Raw genomic sequence first — 26,988 nt, 5'->3', positions numbered from 1 at the left:
GTTCTACCACAGGAAAAAAAAAATATTTCTGTGAATAGTGTGAGATAATATACTTAATTATATATTTAACTTGTAAAAGCCCTTTGAGAGCCCCCAAGATAGAATTCATTCTATGGAAGCTCTCTTTATTAATAAAAGTACTTATACCAATTACTTTGAACTTCTATAGACAGTGCCTTATTTCAAACTATTTTAATCAATCCTCACAAAATCTCTTGGCAACAGCGTACAGGAAGTATACAGAGGCAAGGGAGTCATGGTGTTTCAGTCTAGCTACCAATTCTTTATGTTTATTATTCATCCTTACCATGCTTTTTAATTAATCAAACAAAATAAAACCAATGTGGTTTGCCAGCCTCCAAGTTCTCCTTTATTAAAAAAGTGATTACATTCAGTAATCTGGAGTTAATATTAGAAAGGCTCATAGAATTTTCCAGCCCACACTACTCACCAAGTAACTAATCATTCAAAGAGATTTAAATTAATTTGGGTCAAATGAGACTCAACATCATCTTCCAGGTGCAGCTGCTCCCACTGAAAAGGTTACTGATCCCACTGACGTGCCTACGGAGTTGTTCATGTGAATCCAGCAGCGAGGGAATCAGTTCAGCTCACACCATTCATTTAAACTATTTCAGCAAACAGATTTTGCCCAAAGCAAATTAGGGCAGCGTTCGCATGAATTGCTACTAGGCCAGTTGGTGAGGGACACTCACCTCTAGCAAGGGGAAACGATGAGGAGCTGCTGAAGCCTTTAACTTTCTCCACTAATATTACTGGATCTAGAAGAAGTTGCTCGCCAAAGACACCAGGGTCTGTCCCGGCAGTAAATGATGGGGAGGAGATGTCTATTGACTTTCCATTTCAGCTTCAGCCCTGTGATGTTCTGGCTACCAACTGAAATTATTTGCAATGGTATATGATTTATATTCTATGGGATTATTAATATATTTGACACAAAAAATTACAGATGCTTTAAGAGCATGAATCCATTCCTTCAAGAGAAGTTTAATTATTACATACCATAAAACATAAAAAAGCTTTATTTTACAAGCACTAATTTTATCATCTGCTGAGATACAGTGAACCTTGCCACAGAAGTGGTTACTAAGAATTCTGTATTACATCTTCAGACCAAAATACATGCTTGAAGATAATGTACACTACCAGTTTCTTTCAAACTGACAGTTTATTTTAGGCTAAACACAGTTTGGTGGCCATTATCAAGAAAATTGGAATTGCTCAGGCATAGCTGCAGTTACTGGTGTTACTTGTTTGGGAGCTTTCTGATTTAGTGAAATCACTAACAATTGTTCAGCCAGTAATTAAACCATAAAGCCGAGACCTGTGATTTTCAGTCTTTTGAAAGCAATAATCATCAGAATTCCCAGCACCATTTAAATTATTCCCATCTAGGATCACTGGCATCATTTGTGTTATCATTCATTCCCTTCATATGGCTGTATCAGTAGCTGTATCCAAATTACACACTACTGTCTGCTATTTTACTGAATATTCACTATAAATGTCCATCTCTCACAGACCTGGATCCATTTCTTAATTGTAATATGGGTGTAAAATTTTAGCATTTCTGTTTACTCATTCCTGCAAGACTTTCATCAGCATACAAAAAATATTTGAAGCCAAATAAAACTTGAAAGACTGGACGATTGTTTTCTTCACATTTTTTAAACCAAAGACTGCATTATATAAATTTCATGATTCCCCTAAGTGCCTTTAAAATTACAAGCAATTTAGACCATGATTCACTTTCATGCAGACTCTGACTGCATGCAATTTTTTTCCCCCCATCTCAATTATATCTTAATATTATGGGGGCTGAAATGCATTAAATAAATCATATTTCATAGTAAAGCAATAATACTTACATGCATTTTAGAAGAAATTGTCCTGCATTATAAATGTATTTATAATGTCATTACTGTATTTTCCACATTGACTGAAATATTAGGCAGCAGTGACTGCTCCAAGCTACGGATGGAAGCTTTTAGCAAACCTTATGTTTATTCTGCTGCTGGTAATTAGCTGTTTTAGTTAATATAATCCAACATTTACAAACAGCAATTTATCCAATATATAAACTCGCTCCTGTAATTAGTGAAACATTGTTATTGATTAAGATTTAATATGGCAGTTGCTGTTTCTGCAATGTACTACATAAAGGGAACGATCACTAATTTGTCAGAGGACAGTTCCTACTCAAAGTAATCTGGCAGAGTACCATGAATTTAATTCTCTATAAACTATTTTCTGCAATATTTTATCCACTCTGCAAAGTTTAAAATGTTTTAAAGGAGCAGGTAATAACAAGAAGAAATTTAACAAATAATTACACACCCATTCTCTTTCACAGAGACTAAAACTACTTGATTATTCTTTTATTGCAGAACAGGTTTAACGTGATACTTAGATTACTAAGACCAACTAGTCCTATTCAAAAATATTTTGAAGGACACATATCAAAAAAAAAAAAACCAACAACCTACGCCATCATTTTAAATTCAACAGTGCATACACTAAAATGGTACTACGCAAAAGTATCACTTGTTCTGTCAGTAGTACCAGTGAAGTATCAGGCATTGTATTTTGCATAGGAGTACAAACAAGAAAAATTAATTGTCAGAAAGAAGATTCTTTCTGAAAATATTTCAGTTCATGGCAGAAAAATAAAGAAAAAGTTTACAGTCTTTCAATTATAAGTTTAAGGATGAACTCACACTATCAAAACTTGAACCTGAACTGTAATTTCTACTAACAGCACTCTCTGGATTCATGCTTAAATCCAGCAGCGTTGCTGAAAGTGAAATAGGAGTCCTAGACTCTTCTACTAAATCACTCATCTGAATAGACTGTCACCTGTTAGGGATATCACATTTTATACTTTCATTATCAAAAGCAAATGAGGCAACTCTAAGTGAAGCACAATTTCAGCTATTTAGATTTTCAGAGCACGTAGCATATTTCAGTAAAATACACAAGTAATGTGCTCAGAAGCACCAAATAGTATACAAGGTAAACGTAAATGTCTGAATATAGAGCTAGTTATCTGCAATTCTGAAAATCTGACTCAAACCCAACTTTAAATTTCCATATTTTAAAGCTGCTGTAGCCCAAAAGATTTTTTTTTTTTAATCTCCAAGCAATGTCAATTTTTACAATGCTATTTTGTTTGGGTTTTTTTTAAGTTAATAAAAAAGTAAGAAATTTTCACTGAGAAATCAAAGAACATATTTAAAAACACAAAACATTCATTAGTCTAAAAACCTCTCTGTAAGTTTGACTGGGAAAATGTATGCATTATCTAAAAGTTTAGTATAGAGTGGAAAAATTATGAATATTCCAGTCTGGGAATACAAACATCCTCATAATATTACAAGAGGTGCTTACACACTTTGGTAATGACAGAAATAACCAATATAAACTTATTAGAGTAAGAAAAAATGAACAAAACTACATATATTTTTGATCCATTCCTAGATACCTGTGGAATTCATAGAGTAAGACTCAAGGACTCACTTTTAAATGTATTCTTCTAATTTAACCCAGTTACATAGATATAATGACCAGGGGAATACTGTAGGAATGGGGTTTCTGTTACAGAGAAAGTCAGGAAAACTATTATATTCATTAAAATTCTCCTAAAATGACTAGTTTATCATCTTTGCTACAGAACAGAGCAAGCTGAGCATAAATTATTTATGATGTGTAACAGTTTAATGGAGTATAAAATAGCTTTTTTTCTTCTCACTAGTAGTACAAGTTCTGATTTTTTTTGTTGTTAGCTCCACACTCAGCAACATACTCTACCCATTTACAATTATGACAGATGCAACAATTTTAAAAATTGTTCTATATAAACTCTAACTTAAAGGAATTACTTATACCACCTATTTATTATTTTCTTAAAGTGCTATCATAGCATCCTGCAGAGAACTGTTGAACTGCATGAAATTGAAGTAAATCACAGGACTGTTGTCACTTCCTCCAGAAATTTAGTAAAACCCTTGTATCAAACCTGCGTACATCCTGACATTGTATCAAAAAAAATCACCGTTGTGGGCAGATGCACTAAGATCAACTTTCATCTCCCCCCGTGGCCACAATCACTGACTCCATTATCTTGCAGGACATGGTCCAATCTCGGGGAATACGTGAATGAGTAGAAATCTGTGATTAACCAGGGGACCAAAGGGATTTTAACACCAAATAGTTAAAACCTTGAAAAAAACAGAACTACAGAATGTACTATACATGACAAAGGAAAAAGGAAGCCAGTATAAAACCGCTAACTCCCACCAATTCTTCACAAATGACTACGAAGAATAAACATGTTGTGATACAGAATCACAGAATGGTTTGGGTTAGAAAGGACCTTTGAAGATCATGTAGTCCAACCTCCCTGCCATGGGCAGGGACATCTTGCACTAGATCTGGTTCTCAAAGCCACGTCCAACATGACCTTGACCATTTCCAGTGATGGGGCATCCACAGCTCCACTGGGCAGCCTGTTCCACTGTCTCACCACCCTCATCACATAAAATTTCTTCCTTCTGCCCAATCTAAATCTATTCTCTTTAAAACTATTGCTCCTTGTCCTGTCACTACATGCCTTGATGAAAAGTCTTCCTCTGTCTTTCTTGTAAGCCCCCTTTATATATGGAAAGGCTGCAATAAGGTCTTCCCAGAGCTTTCTCTTTGGGGTGAACAACCCCAACTCCATATGTTTGCATTAGGCAAAGTTTTCTAATAAAAAATTAAGGACAAGGAAGACCCCTCACAACAAAACATGCATCATGGGAATAGTTTTCATTATGACTCATTTTCTATTTTACTATCAGCATATTTTGTGTGACATGAATGTGGGTACTGTTATAACATGTATACGTTTTGGGTGCAAATCACCTTAACTGAATAAGAAGTCTACACGATAAGACAACCACATTTCAGCTAGAGTCTCTCAAGCCCAGACAGTCATATACAGAGAAATGGACACTTCTACAAGATAATCCACTTCATCATAAAGTTGATGTCTGAAACAGGTCAGAATCACATCCTAAAAGCACCTATTTCTCTTCAATTATAAAGAGATCCTATGGTGAAAAGTTCTGGCACAGCTGATTAGACCTGTAACTAGCTGAAAATGTAGGTAGAGAAAATGTACCTCTGCTTGCAAATGACAGTGCAGCTATACTTTGAATAAAAGCTTACAGCAAGACCACTACACAGTAGAAAATCCAAATACTAAGCTTTTAAGGCAGCATAGACTGGAGATTCCCCTATTTAGATTTGTTCATCCGCTGCACAATTAACCATCACGCACTTGAAAGTAAACCTGAACTGCCAGTAAAACTTATTTTGTGGATAATTGTGAATGAACCCCTGTATTCTTCCTTCCATTTATTGATCAGACTTGCACTGAAAGCTATCAGGAAAAGAATTAGTCGTCTCCTTACTGTTCCACCATCTGTACAAAAGCCTTGTGTCATACTCTCCACAAAATAAAATTACTTTCCATTCATTTTCCACTCCACAGAGCCTCAAGCTACAGAGTGTCAGAAGCAAGAGAAAGAAAAGAGTTAAAGATCCTACATGCTTCATCTCCATCTTTTCTGAGGGCCTAAGCCAAATTCATTTCATCCACGTTAAAAAAAAAAAAAAAAAAAAAAGAGAGAGAGAGAGAAAACCCTCCACTAACAATAAATAAAATTCTTTTTGTTCTGCTGAAATTTTGAGCATTCACATAGTTTCCAAGGAATCTGATATCTGCCAGGAAAGTGGTGCTCATCACATCAAATTAAACTTGGACATTAACATGTCCATAAGCCTCTGGGGGAAAAAAAAACAACAAAAAAACAACCCAACAAACGGAGATTAGATTCAATAAATTTTTGTCAGAGCCTGGCAACAGGGTTACACATTAATTTCATCTGCCATACGCATGCTCCATTGCCGAGAGCTCCCACGGGCCAATTCATTCAGCCCAGCTACCTCCACATGCTGAACACACATTCTCCCAGGACTGCAGAGATTATAGGGGATCCCTTCTGCAATTATTCCTTCCACCAGCTCCAAGCTGCTGTAGCATCAGGTAACAGAAGTAAAGAGGACAATTAGCTCCCAGGCATCATAGAAAAGAAGCAGTAGTTTGTCCTGAAAATATGAACAGAAGGACTTCGTGGTTCTTCTGCGGGGCGTGAGAAAGGGGAGCAAGAGGAAGAGAAAGGAAAAAAGGAGGACACAAATGAAGAATGGGGTAACTAGGGGCAGGAGAGAGCTACAGGGCTGGCAGATGTGGAAAGCAGCAGTAGATTTGAGAAAGAACTGGGGTATTGGGAAAAGTTTAGATAGAAACAGATGTCTAAGAAAACAATTTAAGAACAGAATTTGGGAAAGAAATACCCACATTAAAAAAAAAAATTAAAACCCAAATATGATCCTATACAGAATATGGATTGACTCAGAATTCACAACTGTCAAGACTACTTTTTGTTTTCAGGACAACTTGTAGACCTTACAGAAGGCATGACAAGATGAAAGTCCAGGTTTCTCCAGTAGTTCACATGGAATAATAGTTATATCACTGTCCCCAGTATCTAAAATCTTACATGAACTTAAACATCTTTCCTTTCATGGGACTTTGGAAAGATGAAGAGGAGAAGGAAGAAGATTTGTTTTTTAAAACAGAGAAAATTACAGTCAAGTAAGGTGCATCAAAACAATAGTAACAGCAAAATCATGGTTTCATAAGTTACTTTATCTGGTATTTCTTATCTGTTGAACTTCAGCTCCAAACTCTGTGCTTACACAATCTTTAGATCTAATATATTTATCACCTTTACACTGTCTCAGGCACCAGACTGTCAGCACTCTCTGAATAGGTAATTATATACAGCTTTTTCCGTTATATTCCACGTCCAACGGATGCTACAGGCCTCTAGAATGAAACATACTCACCCAAATGAAATACTGAATGAAAAAAGAATAGTTTATAGTGCTTTCAGATAAGTTAATGCTTCATAACACATCCCTACAAAGAGAGTTTAGAGTACAAAAAGCAAGACCAACACAATCAAATGAGTTCACTGGATCTGGGTACCCAACTGAAAATCGCTAGAGCCTCATTTTTTACGATACCTATGTAATTTTTTTTTTCCTCTCTCTTCAAAAGTAACACTAACCACCTCTAGGAGATTTTGCAATCTTAATAATCCTAACAGACTGACAGATTTACTTGTTGGGGCAGCCAAAAGTGCTGTTACACACACAAAAATATACTGTGCACTAGTACTGCAAAATTCAAGTAGTCAAAAATTATCATGTGGCTGACCACACTGCAACTAGCAAATTTTCAAACGGGGCATAATGACAAGACAGAAATTCGTAATATCCACTCTATCAACTATTTAGTCACTGTTCATAAAAGGCACTTAAGTTTTATTCAGAATCTGCTTTGTCCAATAAAACATTAATGGAAATGTTGATCAGCATTAGCACACTATCAATCTGTATCGCTACAGATTTCCATCTTATCGGGATACTTCATGCTCATCTTCCAGTAGAACATCTCTTACTTCTCAAAGCAACATGGATCTGCTCCCCTAATATACCAGGATTGTATACCAGGATTGACCATCAAAAAAAAAAAAAAAAAAAAAAAAGAAAGGGGGAGAGGGGGGAAATCAACAAAATAAGGATGTCAAACATTTGACAGATTTTGAAAGATCCTTCAAGGGTTGTGACCTCTCACTTTAAGACAAATACACACCCCTGCCATACTGACTCACAGCAATTATGCGGTTATCTTCTTCTCTTGCTACAACTACTTAACTGCATTTATGCTTGATGGATCTTGACCGCCAGTTTTCTACTGGTCTAGTGCAGGAAGACAAAGTTACTCTTCTAGAAAGGAGAGCTTAATTTTTCCATAAGCCTCCAAACCAAACAGGAATATGGGAATAAAACTGGCAGCAGTGGAAAACAATGTAGGCTATCAAGAAAATCTGCTTAAAATAAATGAAGGCTTGCCTTAATACCCCCTTCTTTTCCATAAGGTCAAATCTGTTCATATAAAAATTTAAAATTAATTTTTAAAACACACCAAACCGCAACAGAAAACCATAGGCACTATTTTTGTGCAGTACAACAGCTCCCTTGCATGTAGCATGTTCAGAGAATGATTTTCTCAAGTTCAGTATCTTCTGTGAACATCATTACTTTCAAAAGAAATAACTATGTTTGGGGTTTTTTTCTCATGCTTCAAACAGGCAGATAAAAGTGAGAAGGAAAATTAAAATATTACATGAGTTACTACAAGGTAAAACAAAGATCCAACTGACCTACTTATCTGTGTACTTCTTAGAAGATCCCCCATCACTAAGGCAGAAACAACACCCACTCATTTTCCTTCCTTCCAGCATCCCTCTTGCCTACCTTCAGAAGCATTAAAAGAAAATCTGATAGATATTCTACAGACGTATTTCTTCTCTTGCACCAAAATAGCACGTGCATTAAGCCATTGCTGTGAGTCTGCTGTCATGACTTGAATATTTGGTAGCCCTTCAGTTGCCTTACATGCTAGAAATGACTCAGCTGTCACTGTTGCATACAGTAATTCTCTTCCCTCTGAGAAGATTTCATAGCAGTCTTTCTGGCTCTAAGTGCAAGAACCACCCAGCGAAACAGTGCAGAAGGCTCCTTGTTGGATTATTCACAGGCTTAAAGACAGACACATGGTCACAAATGGACTTTGGAAGTCAACCTGTATTTACTTCCAACATTACTTTAGTAATTTTCAGTTCACTCTCACACCCGTCATGTGTACACATGTCAACATTGCACTTAGCCAAAATTATTCACCTATACCTAAAACTCCTTTTTCAATCTTATGGCTTTTTCCCTTTATGTATGCTAAATGCCCTAGTAGAAATTATTTTGAAATGCAACCATTAAAGGTATGCTAATGACTATGAATTGTGACAGCTGCTGTGGAAACAAGCCTGTTGGCTCAGGCACAGCACCATTAACTATCTATCATAAAGTACTCTGGACTTGCTCATTTATTACCACTGCATAGCCCAAGGCGGGGGGGGGGGGGGGGGGGGGGGGAGATGGAACAGCAAGAGTTTCTTTCTCCAAGGCAAAATCATAAGCCACTTACTTATCCTAATGTCACGATCCCCACTGTTTATCTGCATGATAATTAGGAAAACGAGAAGTAATGAAATTTTTTTTATTTATTTATTTACAAACGTGATTTGAATTCAACCATCTATGAAAAAGACAATGCAGTATCTTACCATGCTAACGGACTGGTGGATCTTCCAAGCACACAACTAAATTATAAGTATCAGCCAGATTAACCAAGAAGTAATGTGAGAAGCAAGTATTATCATCTTCCTTTGCCATGGCTTCCCAAAAATTCATGTTGACAAACTTCCCCCATATCCTTCTTATGACATTTTTTAAACAGCAGACTTTACAGCTGAAACAAGTTTCTGCTTTCAAAATTCATTATTAAAAAAAAAAAAAAAAAGTTTTGCAGGCTACATGTTGAAATCAGCATATTTTGAAGCGGAAGGTACCTCCTGAAAAGAAAATGGCTTGGCTTCAATTCTCCACATTACTTGTATAAATCAAAATTGGGGGTTTTTTATTGGAAGCAACACAGACACCCATATATCAGATTTCCCAAACACACCACTTCAGAGAAGAGACTAGCACACACACATAAAATTGTGCATACAAAGGCTATCATCACTACATTTCTCGGAAGGATTCTGAATTTCCAGCTACAAACTCCACTGTACTTTGCAGGACAGAGATGACATACTGTGCTATTGGGAACAGTGAAACTAAGCAGACCTTGGAGGACTGTACTATCAAGAGAATAGTTTTTATTACTGAAATAAAATGGTATATTAACATTCCCAACTTATTAACCCTTATACTTTAAACTCTTCCCTCCTTAAAAAAAAGGAGGCAGACTAGTTTTTCCTCCATGCACATACTGGCCCGCCTACCACGGAATATATCATACAAGTAATACATGATAGGACTAAAAAATTTCTTAACATCCATATATAAAAACCCCAAACCCACAGAACTGACCATGACATTCCGTTTTCTTTCCTCACCCTATCTCTGAAATATCCTTTTTAATTGGATTTGTATACACCTGCTTTCGATACATTGGTACCTATTGCTACAACACTTAAGCATCTCAACATATTCCAGACCAGTGGGACCCTGATATGAAAAGACACAGAAAATTAAAATTACATCAAAAACTGAATTTTTTTTCTTTGTCACCTCTCTCCCTTCTTCCCAAAACACTATTCCCTACCAGTATGCCTTTTCCAGAATTCAGATTATCATCAACTCTACCAGGGTAAGTATTAGCCTACTTCAAGTACCTTAAACCATCCAGCATAATTTGTGACACCATGTCAGTGAATCTATGGTAATGATTATGAGAACACTAATAGTAACTGTGTTAGATTGCACTTTTTGATCACATTTCATTCTGACTTATGATAGATAAATTCACAAAAAACTGCTATCTTTGGTGAAGGTTAAATAATTTCTTCCTGAAGATGACTGTTACACTAACCATTATCCACTGTAGGTTCTTTGCTAACCAAATGTGGTAACTAAGACCAAAAGACCAAGAACTGATGGACAAGGAGAGGCAACAGAACTTTTCAGTCTTATAAACTGTATTTGAACTGGGGAAGGAAAAAAAAAAAAAAAAAAAAAGGCATGCAACAGTATTTCACAGTCATCATTTAGTTCTCCTATGGAGACACTGAGGTTTCACTACTTCAATAACTCATACCAGAAACACAAGTCATCTGATTTTATACTAATAAATAAAAAATATGTCAAAGTGCACAAAGAGCAAAAAAAAGAATTAAAAAACAAAACCAATAAAAATGTCTCAGGCATCACTTACTTTTCTGTTTTGGGTAAAGCAGAATATGACATCATTGTTGCAAATGCTGATAATGTAGATGGTTCTGCCACTTGCTTTGGCCTTACCAACATTAAAGTCAGAGTGCTTTTTCATTTATTTGAAGATACTTAACAGAGCTTTCCTTAAGTATATTTTTTCTCTCTGTCCCTCATACAAACACAGCACCAGACTTAAGCCTTCAGAAATGCATAAGGAAAAACACTTTGTTAACACTGACCTGGTGGTACCGAGGCTGGAAGGTCACTTCCGTGCCTTATAGCACTCAAGGTAGAGGAAAGTGGTACAGGGTTCATTCCCCAATTAAAGGTACTACAAAATAAGCACTCAATTAAAAAAAAAAAAAAAAAAAAAAAAAAAGGGTGGGAGCGGGGAGGTGAGCTTTTGTCCTTATAGTCAAGAAGATAGTTTTCCAGATGGGAAAGAGACGTAAAATCAGGTGGCAATAGGACTCCCAAATGCAAAAGAGCTTCAAGTAGTAGATCAAGAACACCGAGTCAGCTCCTCCTAAATGAGGCAATGTAAATGTAAATAACTATTTACCTACCAGTGTCTCACCCTTAATTACCCTCAAGTTTAAAACCCAATGTTGAGCGTCGTTGTGAATATAAAAGTTGGTGGGACATAGTCTATTCATCTCCTTAGTTACCAGGAAATTCAATGTTTCTTCCTCTCCTTCTCCTCCCTCCACTCCTCCCATTCCCAAGAAATACTGTCACCACAAAACTGCCTGGACAACAGAGAGACAACATGTCTCCCAGAACAAAGAAATTTTCCATTATTCCAGGATTTCCAAGACGTACGAAGCACACGTCCCACTCGCTCTTAAACAGGCTCTATCAACAAAATCAGTATCCAAATTCTCAACTGCTCTCAATAAAAGGGGAAGTATATAAAATTAAGGGGAGTTATACAAAAACAAAAGGGATGTCTACAAAATAAAACTATCAAATTAAGCCATAAGGAGCATTACATGTACCACTTTGTCATCTTACTGCTACTCACAACAAATCCTCTTTTTTTTTTTTCAGCTCGATACTTTAAAAGGAAGGGCCCTTGCCTCGGAGCTTGTGTGCAACAGAACAGGCAGCATCTTGTTTATAACAAATACTACAACAGTACACACAGTGAATATCATAAAACAGCAACATCAAGACCACTAATCAATGTAGTGACTTTTTAGTAAATAATGACTTTTTTTATATATAGGTACCTAGATCATTTCCAAACTGTCTTCATTCAATGGCTTAAGTCCCTTCCTTCAGCTGGTGTTCCTCAAGTAAATACCCACGTTACACAGTGAAGAGTCCCCAGAGAAGTTACAGATATCATGAAATAAGGATTTTCATTAATTATTCAAGTGGTCATTAGTAAAACAAATTGCTCTTAATTTCCATCCCCTCTGTCCCCCAAAAAAACTTTCTTCTTGTAAGTCTTCTAATTCAACCCAAAGGAAGATAACTAGAGTATTCTAAAGGAGAGACAAGGGAATGTTTACCTAACCAAAATTAACCTAACCTGAGAGTAAACAAGTATTAAATGAAAGTCAGAATGAGTCTCAAGACCCAGCAAATTGTTTTGTTGAAATGGAGGAGACTGTATTCTGTTTCAAAACTTCTGTCAAATGAACATGTTTTAATCCATTGCATGTATTTGTACCATGTCATGTACAAGGACAAGTCTTGACAACTCTTTGATTTGGCTTTTGTTGTCATACAACTGGCAGGGCGTACATGCTCCGAAGGCCCAGAAATAATCAAAAGGAGTCTGGATAGGAATATTTATATACAAGCATTGTGCTCAAAGCTTCAAGAGAACATTATTTAAAACATTCTTTTCATGATATCTTGAGGGCAGAAATGGGACTTCTCTCTGGAAGAAGGGAAGGTATACAAAAAAAGGATTAATCTGCTTACTTTTTTGCCCATGCATGACAAGGAATGATGATATTCATTTGAAAAGATAGCATTGCAATTTTGTTAGCCATTCAATAAAAAGGGAGTAGCAAGAACAAATTGGTTAATGAATGAGGGAGGAGAGAGAAGAGTATTATGGAGTGAATCTATAAAAATGAACTCAATTTGAATTCAACCAAAAGAACAAATTGATGGAGCAGCAGGCTTTGTAAAGCACTAGATCTTCATCTGGATGCTGAGATAACACAGTGATTAATTTTGCTTCTGTCAAATATCTTGGGGTTTGCTATATAAGAATTAAAAAAATTGCACACTTTTAAATGCTGTTTGACTATCAAAACACATTCCTCTCACCATTCAAAAAGAAATTTTAGAAGAATAAATGCTCACTGTATGTACCTTACTTGCCTTCAAAATTGTCTATTTTTACTGTGTTTTTCCTATCTGTCAAACTTTGACATAGAGAAAAAAAACAATTAAGCATTACATGTAAAAATTTTAAAAAGACCCTATAACATGTTGCCAAATGAAAAACTGAAGGAAGGAGAAAATAATTTGTATATTTCCATTGAAACAAATATTTTAAATGTCAGAATGGACATTGTAAAGGGACAGAACAGAGATAAAGGTAAGCAACTTCTTATTGTAGTTCACAGGCACTTAATGGCAGTTTCAGAGATGAAATAAAACATTTGCTTAACAGTTCACATGATGGAGTTCATACTGAGATTACAACCTAGAGCACAAAGAGTGCTATCACCCACAGGTTATTTTAAATTATTTTTACTTTTTAACTATATCAAGGGCGGGGCGGGGAGGGGGAATTGTTCACTCTTATTAATAATTTGAGACATGCAAATGGGTCTTTACCATTTCTTCAAGGCACATATATTTGTCCAGATAAGAAAACCATTCATGATTTGCAAATATCTGGTAGGAAGCCCCATTTCTTGCATTGCTGGAAAAAAAAAACATTATTGATCTCTATTTGCATAGCAACAGCTTCTTTTTCATACGGTGGAGTTTCACATAATCTATTTAACATCCCAGAAAAGACAGAAAGCTAGATTCCTATCCCAAAACACCCTACTGCTGCAGTAGAAAGGCCAGAAAGAGAGCAAGAGAGAGTCGGTGAGAGAAGAAATGTGTGCCAGGAGAGACATAAGCCATATCCATGATATTATGTTTATTCAAATGAAGATGAGCACGTACAGTGCAATAGAGTTTAATATTTACAAGACGTAAATGACTTCTTCATTGTATCCCGCTTCCTTCTCTAAAAAGCAACCAAGCCCCTCTCCTCCAAAACAAAACCAAACAAAAAAAAGATAGATCACATCCTCAATATTCAGAAATAACTTCTTCCTCCATTCTTGTCTTTTATGCAGTCTTCTACAACAGGAACAACCAAACCCAGATTACTTCTGCCCGTATGACAAGAGTACTAATGCAAAAAGACTATTTCCTGCAACAAAACTGCTATTTCTAAACCATAAGAACAGCAGCACAAGGCAAAAAAGAACCATGTACATAAACCTAAACAAAACTTTATGAGTAAATCTCCAAAAATCTCTACTTCCAAAGAGATTTCAAGAAAAATCCCTACTTTTGAAATTATAAAACTGAAGAACAAGAGACAAAACAACTGTCACTAAATTTAATTTTGTACCATGTGGTTTCCAAACCTTAAGTGTAATTTTCAAATATGAGCCTTTAATACTTTTACTATTATGAATTGTGAATTATAGTCACCAATCATACTGTACTTTTCAGAAACAGCTTGGCCCTCCCTACAGTAAGCAATCGTGTTTTGCCTCAGGCTATGTAGTTTACCTCAAATTATTTCAGAATCATCTAAAAAGATTCATTTTTCTATTAAAATGATGAATGAGCTAAATGAGGTATGTAATAAATACTGCAGGTTTGTAAACAGACTTCTTTTCTCTTGAGAACTAATGCCTTAACTCATTTAGTAATTCTTCCCCCTGGTATTTTCTAGTGAAGTCATCCTTAAAATATGGTTAGCACAGGACTGTTCAGAAAGAGCAAGAAGGGTCAGAATATAATATGCATATGGAAAAGAGGGGACCTCCTCTTGACAAAGCTAATGAATTGAGGACAAGAAAAATAAATGCAACACTAAAGCAAAGGTCACTGCATAGCACACGTACGTAGTGACTAGGACCAGCCACCCAAGGATGATAGGGAAAACATCTAAACAGCTCAGACACAGAAGAGTGAAACACTCTACTTTAACAATACGTATTCAATTATGACAATAGGTCAAATTCACTCCTAACATAACTCAACACGCTTCAGCTCTAATATATCGAGGAATGTATTTTGTCTATTGATTTCAGTGCTCAGCAAAGTAAAAGAAGAATTATACATCTCAAATATGATTTTGTTAGGAAAAAATACCCAATAATCTGATTACCACACTCACCTAAGGTGCAAAAAGTGCTCTTTAATATAAGGATACTTCTACAAAATTGATTTTTTTTAACATAGAATTTATTAATAGACCTTCTTGTGTAGAAGATCATTTACAAAACAAAAAAATACCTCAGCAACAACAGAATTCATTCTCTAACAGGTACTTCAATGAAAGCCTGGAACAATACATGGGGAAATATATATAATTGTATTAGTATGGATACAGATTTCTAATGATAGCAATAATCAAATTTTAATATTACGGTTACAGCAAATGAACAGAACAGTATTTCTGTGCCTCTTCAAAGGGAAATGAGACTTTAATGTCATTGGCAGCTCAATAAAACCATTTTCTAACATACAGGGTCTTAATGACAGCCTGTTTCAGTCCAGACAGTGAACCAAATATGTTAACAGTAGACTCCAGGTCATTATAAGGAGATGGAAATACAACAGGTCCTCTGCACTTTGGATAACTATTGATTTTTCTACTCCATATTCTCTATGTCTCACCCTGACTCACATAATGACTCAAGTGATAGAACGTCAATAAGCTATTTATGGCAAAGCTACCACATTTAAAGCCACTCAACAAGACTATGCCCAACTCAACTATCCACAATTTTTAGATGTGCAGCAAAGATCTCCAATAATAAATACCGGAAAGGAGGGTAGGTCTGCTGCCTATGTGAGTAAAACACAATACAAGTATTCTTGGAGTAGTCAGAAGTATGGGGCCTTCAACTGTACCCATCTTTGCTAAAGAGGACCATACCACTACCAAAATTCTTTATGGTTAGACTGAAGTAAAAGACTTCATTTATTATGAAGTACTCCTTCAAGAAGGATGGGCAGAAAAAATATCATATACATGCTAAGGGTATGGAAGAAAGAAATATTTATTATTGGTTGCACCGCTACAGGCAGTTCTCAAGCATGACTTCAAGCACACAGTGTACTTTGTCCTTTGGTGAAAACACTCAGGGACACTTTGCAAATACCATGTCTCAAAACTGACTGTAAGTAAAGCTAAAGGTACAAAACCACTCTCTTTGGTGGCAAGGGCAGTTCAAGAACTTTTCATTTTCTTCCCCCAACAACTTGCCCTCCATATACATTTTGCTATGTCCTCACTTCAGCTATTTTCGTAGTCCAGCTGTAAAGCAGATTGTGGGCATGCCTGCATTTGAAAAAGGTCTCCAGGACAGACTGCATTGTATTTGCTTCAGTCCACCACACCTGCACTGACACAACAGAAAAGGAGGTGAACTGCATTGCAGAGTTGGAAATGGGCAGAAAAAGAGGTAAAGAAATTCTTCATCAGCAAAGCATCCCTTACACCAACGTACATCTGTCCCTTCAAAATAAGCTAGTTCATTTCATTTGCCAGACAGGAGGGGGGGAAAAAAAAAAAGGAAAAAAAACCAAACAAACCAAGGACAATGAACTTAGCCTAAGTCAGCTCGTTTCAGCACCAAATATCAGCCCCACGGCAATGGAGACAGCAGGATCACACGGCCAGAGATGGGTGAGAAGCCAGAGGAGATGCAAGACCTCGCCAGCTCTTCAGCACACTGAGTCTTCCTGGCATCGCTTTTTAAAGTCTACACCCAAATGCTGTGGGATAAGGAAAGTTAGGCTACGTCTGAAATACTCCTCAAAGTCAGCGACATCTGAAGGTATTACTAAAGGAATCAACAGCAGATGGATTTATTTCTGCTGAATTAAGCATCAACAGTTCAACAAATCCTCACACTGACTCCACAAGGGATTTCTAGGGCTTTGGTCAGGGTCTGGAAATTCCACTCTATATTGTAATTTCTACCTTGGTTGGTATAAACATCAGAATTACTAGTTTGTAAACCTCTGGATCTTCCCCAAAATTGTTTTTGAAGCAGCTAACATCCCATCAGCCACTTTCCAGTCCACTTGTACTGAGCGAGCTTTCTCTAACAGCTTACACAGCACATAAGTAGTTTAGCTATCATTAGCTCATCTATCATCTCCGAGTTTCTTTCAGAGCTTTTATGAATACCACCCAGGCTTGAAGAGCTGTTATTGGTAAAACTGTCCATTTCCCTTAATGTTTTCTACTGAAACCTCAGATCTGAGACCTTGTTTGAGGAGACCTCTGCAAAGAAAACTTTTGGCATGGGAACTTTCAAAAGTTCCTCCACTCTGAAGAGACATGTGAAAAAATTAATTCAGGGTATTTTGCTGCTATGGCCTCATCTCTTCTGCGTGCTGCTCGTACTTCCCCGATCTGCTCCTGGGTCTACAGGCTTTGGTAGATCCTTGTTCCACGGTGAGCGGGTATGAGTGTGCCTACATGGGCATGTGTGTGTGTGAGCTTTTATATCTTTTGTTAATTGTTTTTTAAAATCCCTTTTGTCATACTTTATGGTTTGGGTGAAAAGGTAGGTTTTTTAACATTTAGCCTAACAAGTGTCACAATCCTCATTCTGCTCACTTAAAAATTATTTCAGATTTTTTTTTTAAGGATGCCCTCCTTCTTTACCTTACCTTGCTGACCAAGCTCTGCTGACTTCTTTTAGGTTTTGGTTTGGTTTGGTTTTTTTGAGAAGTACAATACTTTCATTTAAAGAGACAAATGATGTCTTTCTGTAGTTCTTGTCACCTGTAAAGCTTTTACTCATTTAGGTGTTCAGTTTAGCTTCATTTTATCCATCTTTTTCATTTGTATGAGGAGTTAATGCCAACTTTTGGGGTGTTAACACTTAAAAATTTCTTGTTTCTGAAACTATAAGCAGCAGCTGGTGTTAAAATTGTTTAAGAATGGGAAACATCACTTCAATTAACAATTTTATGTCTATTTCTTAAAACTGAATTAGCAGCCTTTACAAAGAAAAAATAAAATTCTTCCTTTTGAACCGTAATTTCTTTTCCTGTGCATTATTTAAAGAATTTAACAGCAGCAAAGGAATTAATTCTGTAGATAATGCTACTGACATTTCAGAAACACTCTTTTTTCTCCAAAAAGAATCTGACAGATCAAATCCAGGCTACGTAAAATACAAACCTACCATAGCAGTTTACTAGAACATGGAATTACTCATTCTACCTGACAAATGGTACACAAAGATATATCCCACCGTGTTACAGATTTTATAAATTCAGCTTGGATACATGAAACAAACAGCTAGCATTAGCAATGAAGCCAAGGGAATAAAAACTGACCAGTTACAGGAAAATAAACGAGGCAACTAATAGAAGGACTTGCAAGGAAGGTGAGAATTACTCCATGTTTTAATATTTAGACCCATTTCAAGGAAATAAACACACAAAGCTTACTTGCTACTTTGTTATCCTCCAGTACACTTCAAAGAATGAACAAACTATAGGGGAAATGACAAATTCGCAGGAGTAATAGCAAATGTGCATAGCAATTTTCACCAAAGAACCTCAAGACATTTTAAAATTTCACAGATTGAAACAGTAAGATGATCGAAAATTAGATGACTACACCAGGATACGTAAGTCACTAGCAGAGCCTAGATACCTTGCTTCTCTTCTGATGTGCAAAATCTATGCCCTGACATGCCTATGCTTCCACAAAAGCACATTTTTGGTAGTCAGCTCCAAAATGTCATGCAGCAATGCTGTCACCATGGAAAGGCAGCAAGTCATGCTGTCCTCCACATCAAGGGGCATCCTGTAGGATTTTAAGGTGTTTCCTTCATTTCATTAGCACCATTTGTACGTTGTTCTTCCAACTCAACATGCAGCGACACCACACACCTTAAAACACCACTCCCCAGGCTGATAAGGTTCAAAATTAGTTAACAGCAATTCTCGATTGCTTCACGTAGGCAGTGGTAACTTAAATATTCTAGAGTACGTAAAAATTAACAATAAAATTGACTTAATGGCTAAATAAACCAGTTTGATATCCATAATAAGAAATCTCTCAAGCATTGGGCTGATGAGAAAGGCGTCATGTGCTTCTCAAAAGCACAGTGCTAACTACAGTAGTAAGTGAAAGATGCAAACCCCCTGGTAATTATGCAAATAATATTCCCCATTATAAATCTTCAGCTCCTCATTAGGTTGAGGCCACAAAACCCTTATCTCTCCTGCACAATATTAAGAATCCAAGGGTTTAAGGCATAAGACTAAAGCTGTACCTTGCTCATAATTCCTCTCTATTCTCCTTTGTTCCCATATTTTGAAATGACAAAATATTAAACATTTGTTTACCATACTGTAATTATTCTTCAGCAATAATATTACCGTAGAGGTGAAAAAGCATTGGGAAACGTCTGCAAAAGATACTAATACTCAGGTGTACTTAGGTGAAATTTGCTTGGTTTTAAATTGTGATTTGGAAAAATAACATGGGCAATAGATTTTTACTTACACAGCATAGATAAAGCTATTACTCATTGAAGTGATTGGTTTACTATGTTACCAACCAATAAACCTTAGAAAGCTTTGATTTTATTTCACATACAGTGGGCCAAACAGATATTTATATAGTTGCTGACATAAGTGATCCCATTTATTTTCATAGGAATGCTCACATGAGTATTTTAAACTTTTTTTCTTGAAAATACCAGCCTGTTTACTATTTATAATTAATTCAAAAAAAAAAAGGAAGGCATAGTCATACCTCAGATAACAATGATTACTGTTACAAAGAAGGGTCAATACAGACTCAATATAGCAAGCAACTGCTATATACAAGAACTTATAAATCTGCCAGACATCTGAAATGGACTGAAATATATAGTGTCAGTTTTCAGAGGAAAACAGCCAGCCATATTTTACAACTTCCCTGTCAGGAAGTTTTTACACGTCAGCTCTAATGAAATATGATAGTTTGATACAGAATTTTTCACTAAGCTGATTCCAAGGTTTGAGACAATCATCAAAAGTTAGACTTTTTGTTGTTGTTTTCTAATACACAAGAAACTTCAAAAATGATACTTTTTTAATTCTTATTATTAGCCAGATTTCTAGCCCAGCAATATTATGGACTCCCTTTAAATATGGAGTAATTAATTTCTAGAAAAGTTCTCTTGTATTCTGTAACTTCTTAACATAGAATAACCAAATTTAGTAAATAGACCTAGACTATCATATTACTTTTCCACCCTCTGAAAAAAAGACATTTAATATTATCCACACACACAAGGTGACATATTATATTTGCAGCCTTCAGAAAGGTTAGGGTCTTTCCAATCAGCTATTCTTAAGACAGGGAGATTTGACCAAAAAAAAAAAATAATAAAAATTACACACTATTACCTAGTAATAAAGAAAAAACAAGTAACAAGAAGAGATCTGCTTTCCTCTTCTATCAATAGTTTGAAACAAGTTTGAAGACATGGTTGCTTGAAAAATCAGAGACTTCTATAAAAGTTTCTGAACTTACAAAACGCTGTGCCTTCTGACGCTCCTCTTCTGTAGCAGCTCTCTCTCGAAGAATGGCTCGAGTCAAATGTTCATTTGAAGAAATCCTTTCTCGTTCCAGAAGTTTGCCAAACTCATCACGTACATACATTTGTTCTTGTTTCAATCTACAGAAGGTGGAGGGAAATTTAGATTGAAGGTATATTTTCCAAATGTAGTTTAAAAGGACATTGGCACAGTCACTTCAAAAGCAGTCACTGTAATACATTATTACCAGCTTCTTAAGACACCGAAATACAAATATTTGCTAAAATTTCCAGCAATTTATTTCAGATTGAAGTGTCAAAATCAGAATACACAAAAGCTACAAGACTTAGTATCACTATTCATTAAATCATACAAAACACAAGTAATTCAAGAGCTTTATGAAAATATATTTTCAAGTAATCAGAATATGCATGGAGCTCGGTTGGTTGGCTGGATGGTTTTGTTCTGTTTTTAAGGAACCCTTTTTCCAGGAAAATCCTTCTCCTCACCAGCCAGTGGGCACCCAATTTCCAGCTAAAAGCTCCATTATTTTCTGCAATGGGATAATGCTTTCTTACCTCTGGACACACCATAAACCCAAATACTGCATCTATTTACCAAGCTGCAAAAAGATCGAACAACCATAATAAACCTTTCCCAGCGATTTGAGAGGATGAGATGAAAATAGCTATTGAACTTGTTGCAACAGTTAATAAAGGCAACTCCAGTCCCAGAAAATTCTCAACATTTATGTCACAAACCATAAATAAATTTGAAATCTTCACTATAGTAGTTGATATAAGCACACCATATCTAATTTTCATGAAAATACATAGATATAAATTGTTTAGCTAATAAAACTTATCTGTTGCATGTATGTTGTGACACCGAACGCAGAGTCAGCATTAGGGAACTCAGAATAGTAATGGCAGTATCAAACATTGGTTTTCAAATAGATTTTTGAAAGAGTGATGGAGAGGAAGCTTAAGTATTCTCAGTGCATTTATACGTTGTCAAGGGAGCTTCAGAGAACAAATCATAATGAGTACGGTCACTTTGTAAAAGGTAGTAGCATTACAGTACATTAGATTCTTCCCCAGGGAAAATATTTAAGTGAGGTGGGGAGGAAAAAAGACAATTACAAGATCTATTACTTCTGTGCTCAGACACAACCCTCTGAAATGCAGCGACCAACTGGGAATCTTTATAAAAAGTTTATTAAGCAGCATCTTCAATTACTCTAGCAAAAAAGTCAGATTATGCAGACATGGACCAAATTCCATTAAGTGATTTCCCAAGGTCCCCCAAATTATTCCAGCAGCATTGATATAACAAATCCTTCACACAATCAATGGTGCAGTCAAAACACACTGGTTGTCTTTTCGATTGAAGAAATCATGTTTTGTCTAAAAAGAAAAAAAAAAATGTCAAAATAGAAGTCTCAGCAGCTTTTTCTTGAGACACAGCAGAGAAAGCATTTAGCGTTTCCTAAGACTGAAGTCAGCTCCTTCCTCATTCTTTCTGGATTTTACTTCCCACAAGTGGTTTTCCCCTAAAAATGTCTCTTCTTTATGCATGCTGTACCTGCCAGAGTAATTAAAGTATACGAAATCAGACAATATCTGAAAAAATCTGCCAGAAGTTTCCACATTACAAACTCTCCAAAATTAAAAAACAAACACTGAAACGTTTACATCTAATTCTTGGCAAATTATTCCCACATCTGACATGACCTCAGTTAGTCTTCTCAAGCCTTCTCCTTGCCCCTGGAATTATGAACCTGCGCGAGGTCTCCTCTCTACCTCTCTTGCAAGAAGAAGAAAGTCAGTTTTCCTAACACTTAAAAATAATGGGCTCCTAATGTCAAGAGAAACCCTTTGATGGCTTAACCTGACTGCTGTTACATTCAGCTTCCCTGCTAAGTACGCTACAGAGGGACAGTATGTTCTTTTCTACTTTTGCCAAAAATCCGCGTGTCCTTTGCTGCAAACTTGCTACAAGACGACAACCCAGAATCTCGTCTACGTTTGCGAGTCATCTGACTCCTCACCCTACAGTGAGCCATTAAAAAGCTTTTCATCAGAAGCTCTGACATCCCCCAGAATTAGCAGACAATAACACAGCTGTGGTACAGCCACACCAGTGACAGAAAGGATGGCTATATAATGCTGGTTTCCCATAAGCAGAGAACTCAGGGTAAGACTTACTATTTCACCTTAGCCAGCACATTTAAAATTAGTCCAGGTATCAACCCAGCTATTCCAGTTTTAAGTATCTTGGCCATGAACAGTTGTATCCTACCACAGCAAGAGAGGAAAGGATGGGGATAGACACCCAAAACTGGCACCTATAAAATCCCTACCAAATTTGTATAACCTTACACCTAATCCTGTAAGTTACTGGTTTCCAAGTACACCATGTGATGAAAATCCCAGTAAAAGGATTCTGTGCCATCCTTTGTGGGCAATCACATCTCACTGTCATTGCCAAACTGATCCCCCAAGGAACTTCCATCACAACAGAGTAACTGACAGGAGTGCAGGGCAAGTCCCTCACTTCCAACTCCCACCTTTATTAATAATGCATTATACAGTTTTAAGAAATTACTATCCACCCACTTTCTTCTTCCCCACTCCAGGTGCAAAATGATATTACTAAAAAGTTAAGTGATGTGTTCTTTCCCAACATATGAAGACGAAAATCAGTATTTCATACTAGCTTGCTCACTGATACCAATACCAATAATGATGTGAAATATTTACATCAAAAATGGAAAGATTTTATCTATGTTGTTCATAACAGTTCATCCAAATTCAGTTTTCTTATTTATATATTAGGTCCTTTTTCCTTAAAGTGGGATTCCTCGATGTCTTCAAAAATGCACTTACAATAGTGTCAGCATAAAAATGCAAACAGAAAACTGTAAGTATTTACCAAGTCATCAGGCAGTTAACAATTTTGCAGCTAAGCAGTAAAGCCTTGCATAAATTGATCAACTTCATCCAAAACAACAACCTAAAAAAACCCCAAAACACCAAACCCCAAAATCACCACCACCACAACCTCCTTTCAAAAAAACTAAAACAAACCCAAAACCAAAAACCCAAACCTTACCACTGTCCCTGTTCCACCTGCAAGGCTGTGACAGAAGTTCATCTTCTGGAGATTTAGGAACATTCTTGTAATCTCCAAACTCAATTTATACTTGCCCCATTTAAACACATTCACCTTGGGGACAGAGATTATTTTAAGATAGCAGCCTTATCTGCTGTTCCATCTTGCACTTTTCATACAAACAAAATCCAGTCTTTCAGGCTTTCATAAGAAATGTTGTTTCCCTGATCAACCCATCAGCTCTTCCCTGCAGCTGTTGCAGAACTACAGGCTCCATTTCCAGAGGATTTTCACTTTGGTGATTAACTAATACTTCCCAGTTTGTTTATTCCCCAAAATATTTTTTAGTTTGTTAGCAGAAGTACCCTGTGCTTTCATACCACTTATCAGTTAGTAGGAGTCAGTCATTTATTTCCTGTCATATGACACCTTAACCTTTATTTTGCAATAGTATCACTAAATTTTGTACCACATGCATCTTTCAGAAATAAAATTAACATTAGTTCCAAGACTGCCTTCCAAGAAGTCCCATTAATAACCTCCTTCCAGACTAATAATCTCCATCTGTCATTTGTGACAAACCTCCACGTTCTCCAGTTTAACCAGTAATTTTCTAAAGATGCCAAGTGTTTTAGTAGCCATTGACAAGATTAGGCCTACTGTGTTTCTGGTTTAAAGTAGCTATGTTTTTATTGGGGGGAAATCAAACTGTTTATTCTCTGCTGCTACTTCCCTTTAGTAAACATGTATTTTGTCTCTTATTTTTCATTCCCTTCTATGTCAGTAACAGATCTTCTCTTCAAGATTCGTTACACCTTTGCCACTAATTTTACTTCAACAGTTCCAGAGCTGTCTGATTTGCCTCCCACTCCCCAAAAAACATCCTTCCTTGGTAAGTGGGAAAAAAAAAAAAACCACAAGAAAAATCTATTTCGTCTTAAACATATCAGCGTAAAGCAAATGAAAATTTCCACTTGACTTTTAAATTCTCATTTTGACTTCTTGGCTTCCTTTGGCTCCACGACTTTTGGCACAAAGCTTTCTTTGCTGGTCCATATATCTGCATATCCATCTTGTGGACCTTTTGATCAACTGCAATCCTTTTTGAAGGCAGCTATTCAGACAGCAACATTTGGAGCTCCTTCCAACATTATTTTTCTTCTTGTTTGGCTCTGAAATACTAGAAAGTTTTCACAGCTTTGTCTTTTCAATTCTTTGAATTGGTCTTTGTCTTTGAATTTCCAGCTTTCCTCTACATTCTTCTTCCTCTCCTCTGCATGAAGTGTTTATCAGCTCTTCATTTCAATTGGCTTAACGAGATGCCTCCTTTCATCAAGATGTACTTGCTGATGTCACAAAGCAATTCTGCAATGTATGTGCTCATCTCCAGAAGCAAAAGCTTGCTCCTTCACTAGAGGCTAGCTGCAAGCCAAAGTTGTTGCCTGCATTAATGTGTCTATAAGCTCAAAGGCTTGGCAATGTCTGTGTATCCAGTTTTGCCAATGTGTTTAGGAGTACTTATTAAACTTCTAGATCAAGACACTCAGGTCACCTCAAAGAAAGCTGTACAGCAAACATTTTACTGATTTTTTTTCTTTTTCCTTCCTTGCATGGCGTTCTACCATAAAAGAAATTTATACTATTTCATGATAAAATTTTATACAGTTTAGGCCAAAAAGGTATTTGGTTTATGTTCTTCAAAAACATCCAAGACTGCCTTGCTCATAGCAGCGCCTTAAAGCAAAAATTTAAAGTCTTTCCTATCTACTCTAATCCTCATTCATGTGATCAGGAATGTATCTCATCATACCCACAGAACAAAATACAACTAGCTAACTTCCTGAAGTACCCACTAAACTTCTGCATTTAGGGCAACTTTTGTTCACAAAAAAAGTCCTAAATACCCATCTCAACTGATTTAAATTCAACAGAGTTTTAACAAAATAAGTAGGATTTTGAAGTAATTTTCATTTATTTGAGTTACATAATTGGGTGGCTTGTAGGAGCTTAATGAAACAAACACAGGGCAGATACATGCTGATCGCAAACATTTGCTTGCATCAACTTACAGTAGTTTTCTTCCTTGACATTACAAATTCATCTTACTGGCATTCAGCATGTACTGCTGCTGAATAAAGGCAAACATCAGCTAAATCTATAGTAATATATTACATTATTATCTAGCCAAAAGTAAAAAAATAGATGCACATCCGCAATTTATAAGGAGTTAAACAACACAAGTTGTCAGTACAGTCCACTACTCGAAGAATTCCACAGAAATAGACCACTTAAAATGACATTTTTAATTACAACAAATATAAAGGCTCAATATAATGGTTCTCACATTTAAGCACAAAACTCTAGTTAACAGACAAGAGACATTATGCATTACACTGATCATTTATACAGGAGGAAAGAAAGTGTTTAAAAAAGGTGCTGAAACAGCAGAAAGGGCTGCTGGCTATACATTTTTCTACACAGTTGATAGTTTGAATAAAATACTTCTAAATAATTATGCAATACTGTTTCAAGAAGTCTACAGCTATTTAGTTACAGTAGCTGATTTAATGAAATACAGTATGTAATGCTATCACTTTTCTATAGCGCTATTTGAAAATACACATAAAGCATTAACAAGAAGCTCTACGTACTAAAGTTTGGATTAACACTTCACAGTATTTCATGCTCTCAACTGTTTTATAGCACACAATCAGACATAAAAAGCAACAACTCCTGCCATTCTACAGCACTGCCTTTTAGGACTTCAACACTGAGTTAATGCTATGAAGAAAATTTATGTAGTTGTACTTTTTGCAATTTAGTAAACAAACAGCCAATGATTAGGTCACTTATGTTATTACCCCTAAAGCTTCTGGCACTCAAATTCTACATCATAACTTCTTTCACCCATCCTTTAAACGCTTGATGATTGCCTGTACTTTATTAAACGGAAAGTGCAGTCCACAACTCTCACAGAATCACACAGTCATTTAGGCTGGAAGGGGCCTCGTGTGATCATCTGGTTCAAACACCCTGCTCAAGCAGGGTCAGCTACAGCAGGCTGCCCAGGACCTTGTCCAGTTGGGTTCTGAATATCTCCACAGATGGAGACTTCACAACCTCTTTGTTTGA

The 26,988-nt window shown here is 36.3% G+C and overlaps 1 protein-coding gene across 2 annotated transcripts in view; it reads right to left on the bottom strand.

Annotated features, from left to right (window-relative positions):
* Positions 1-26,988, bottom strand: part of CHCHD3 (coiled-coil-helix-coiled-coil-helix domain containing 3) — a 155,000-nt gene that overhangs the window by 82,370 nt on the left and 45,642 nt on the right. For both annotated transcript variants that reach the window (XM_075024593.1, XM_075024594.1), the window contains exon 4: positions 20,738-20,882. In XM_075024593.1, the coding sequence (XP_074880694.1) occupies positions 20,738-20,882 (145 nt within the window). The remainder of the gene's footprint in view (positions 1-20,737; positions 20,883-26,988) is intronic.

This window comes from Buteo buteo, chromosome 4 (assembly GCF_964188355.1).
Source record: "Buteo buteo chromosome 4, bButBut1.hap1.1, whole genome shotgun sequence".
In the NCBI taxonomy this organism is placed as follows: Eukaryota; Metazoa; Chordata; class Aves; order Accipitriformes; family Accipitridae; genus Buteo; species Buteo buteo.
Note: the sequence above shows the minus strand (reverse complement) of the source record. Positions and strands in the feature narration are given on the sequence as shown.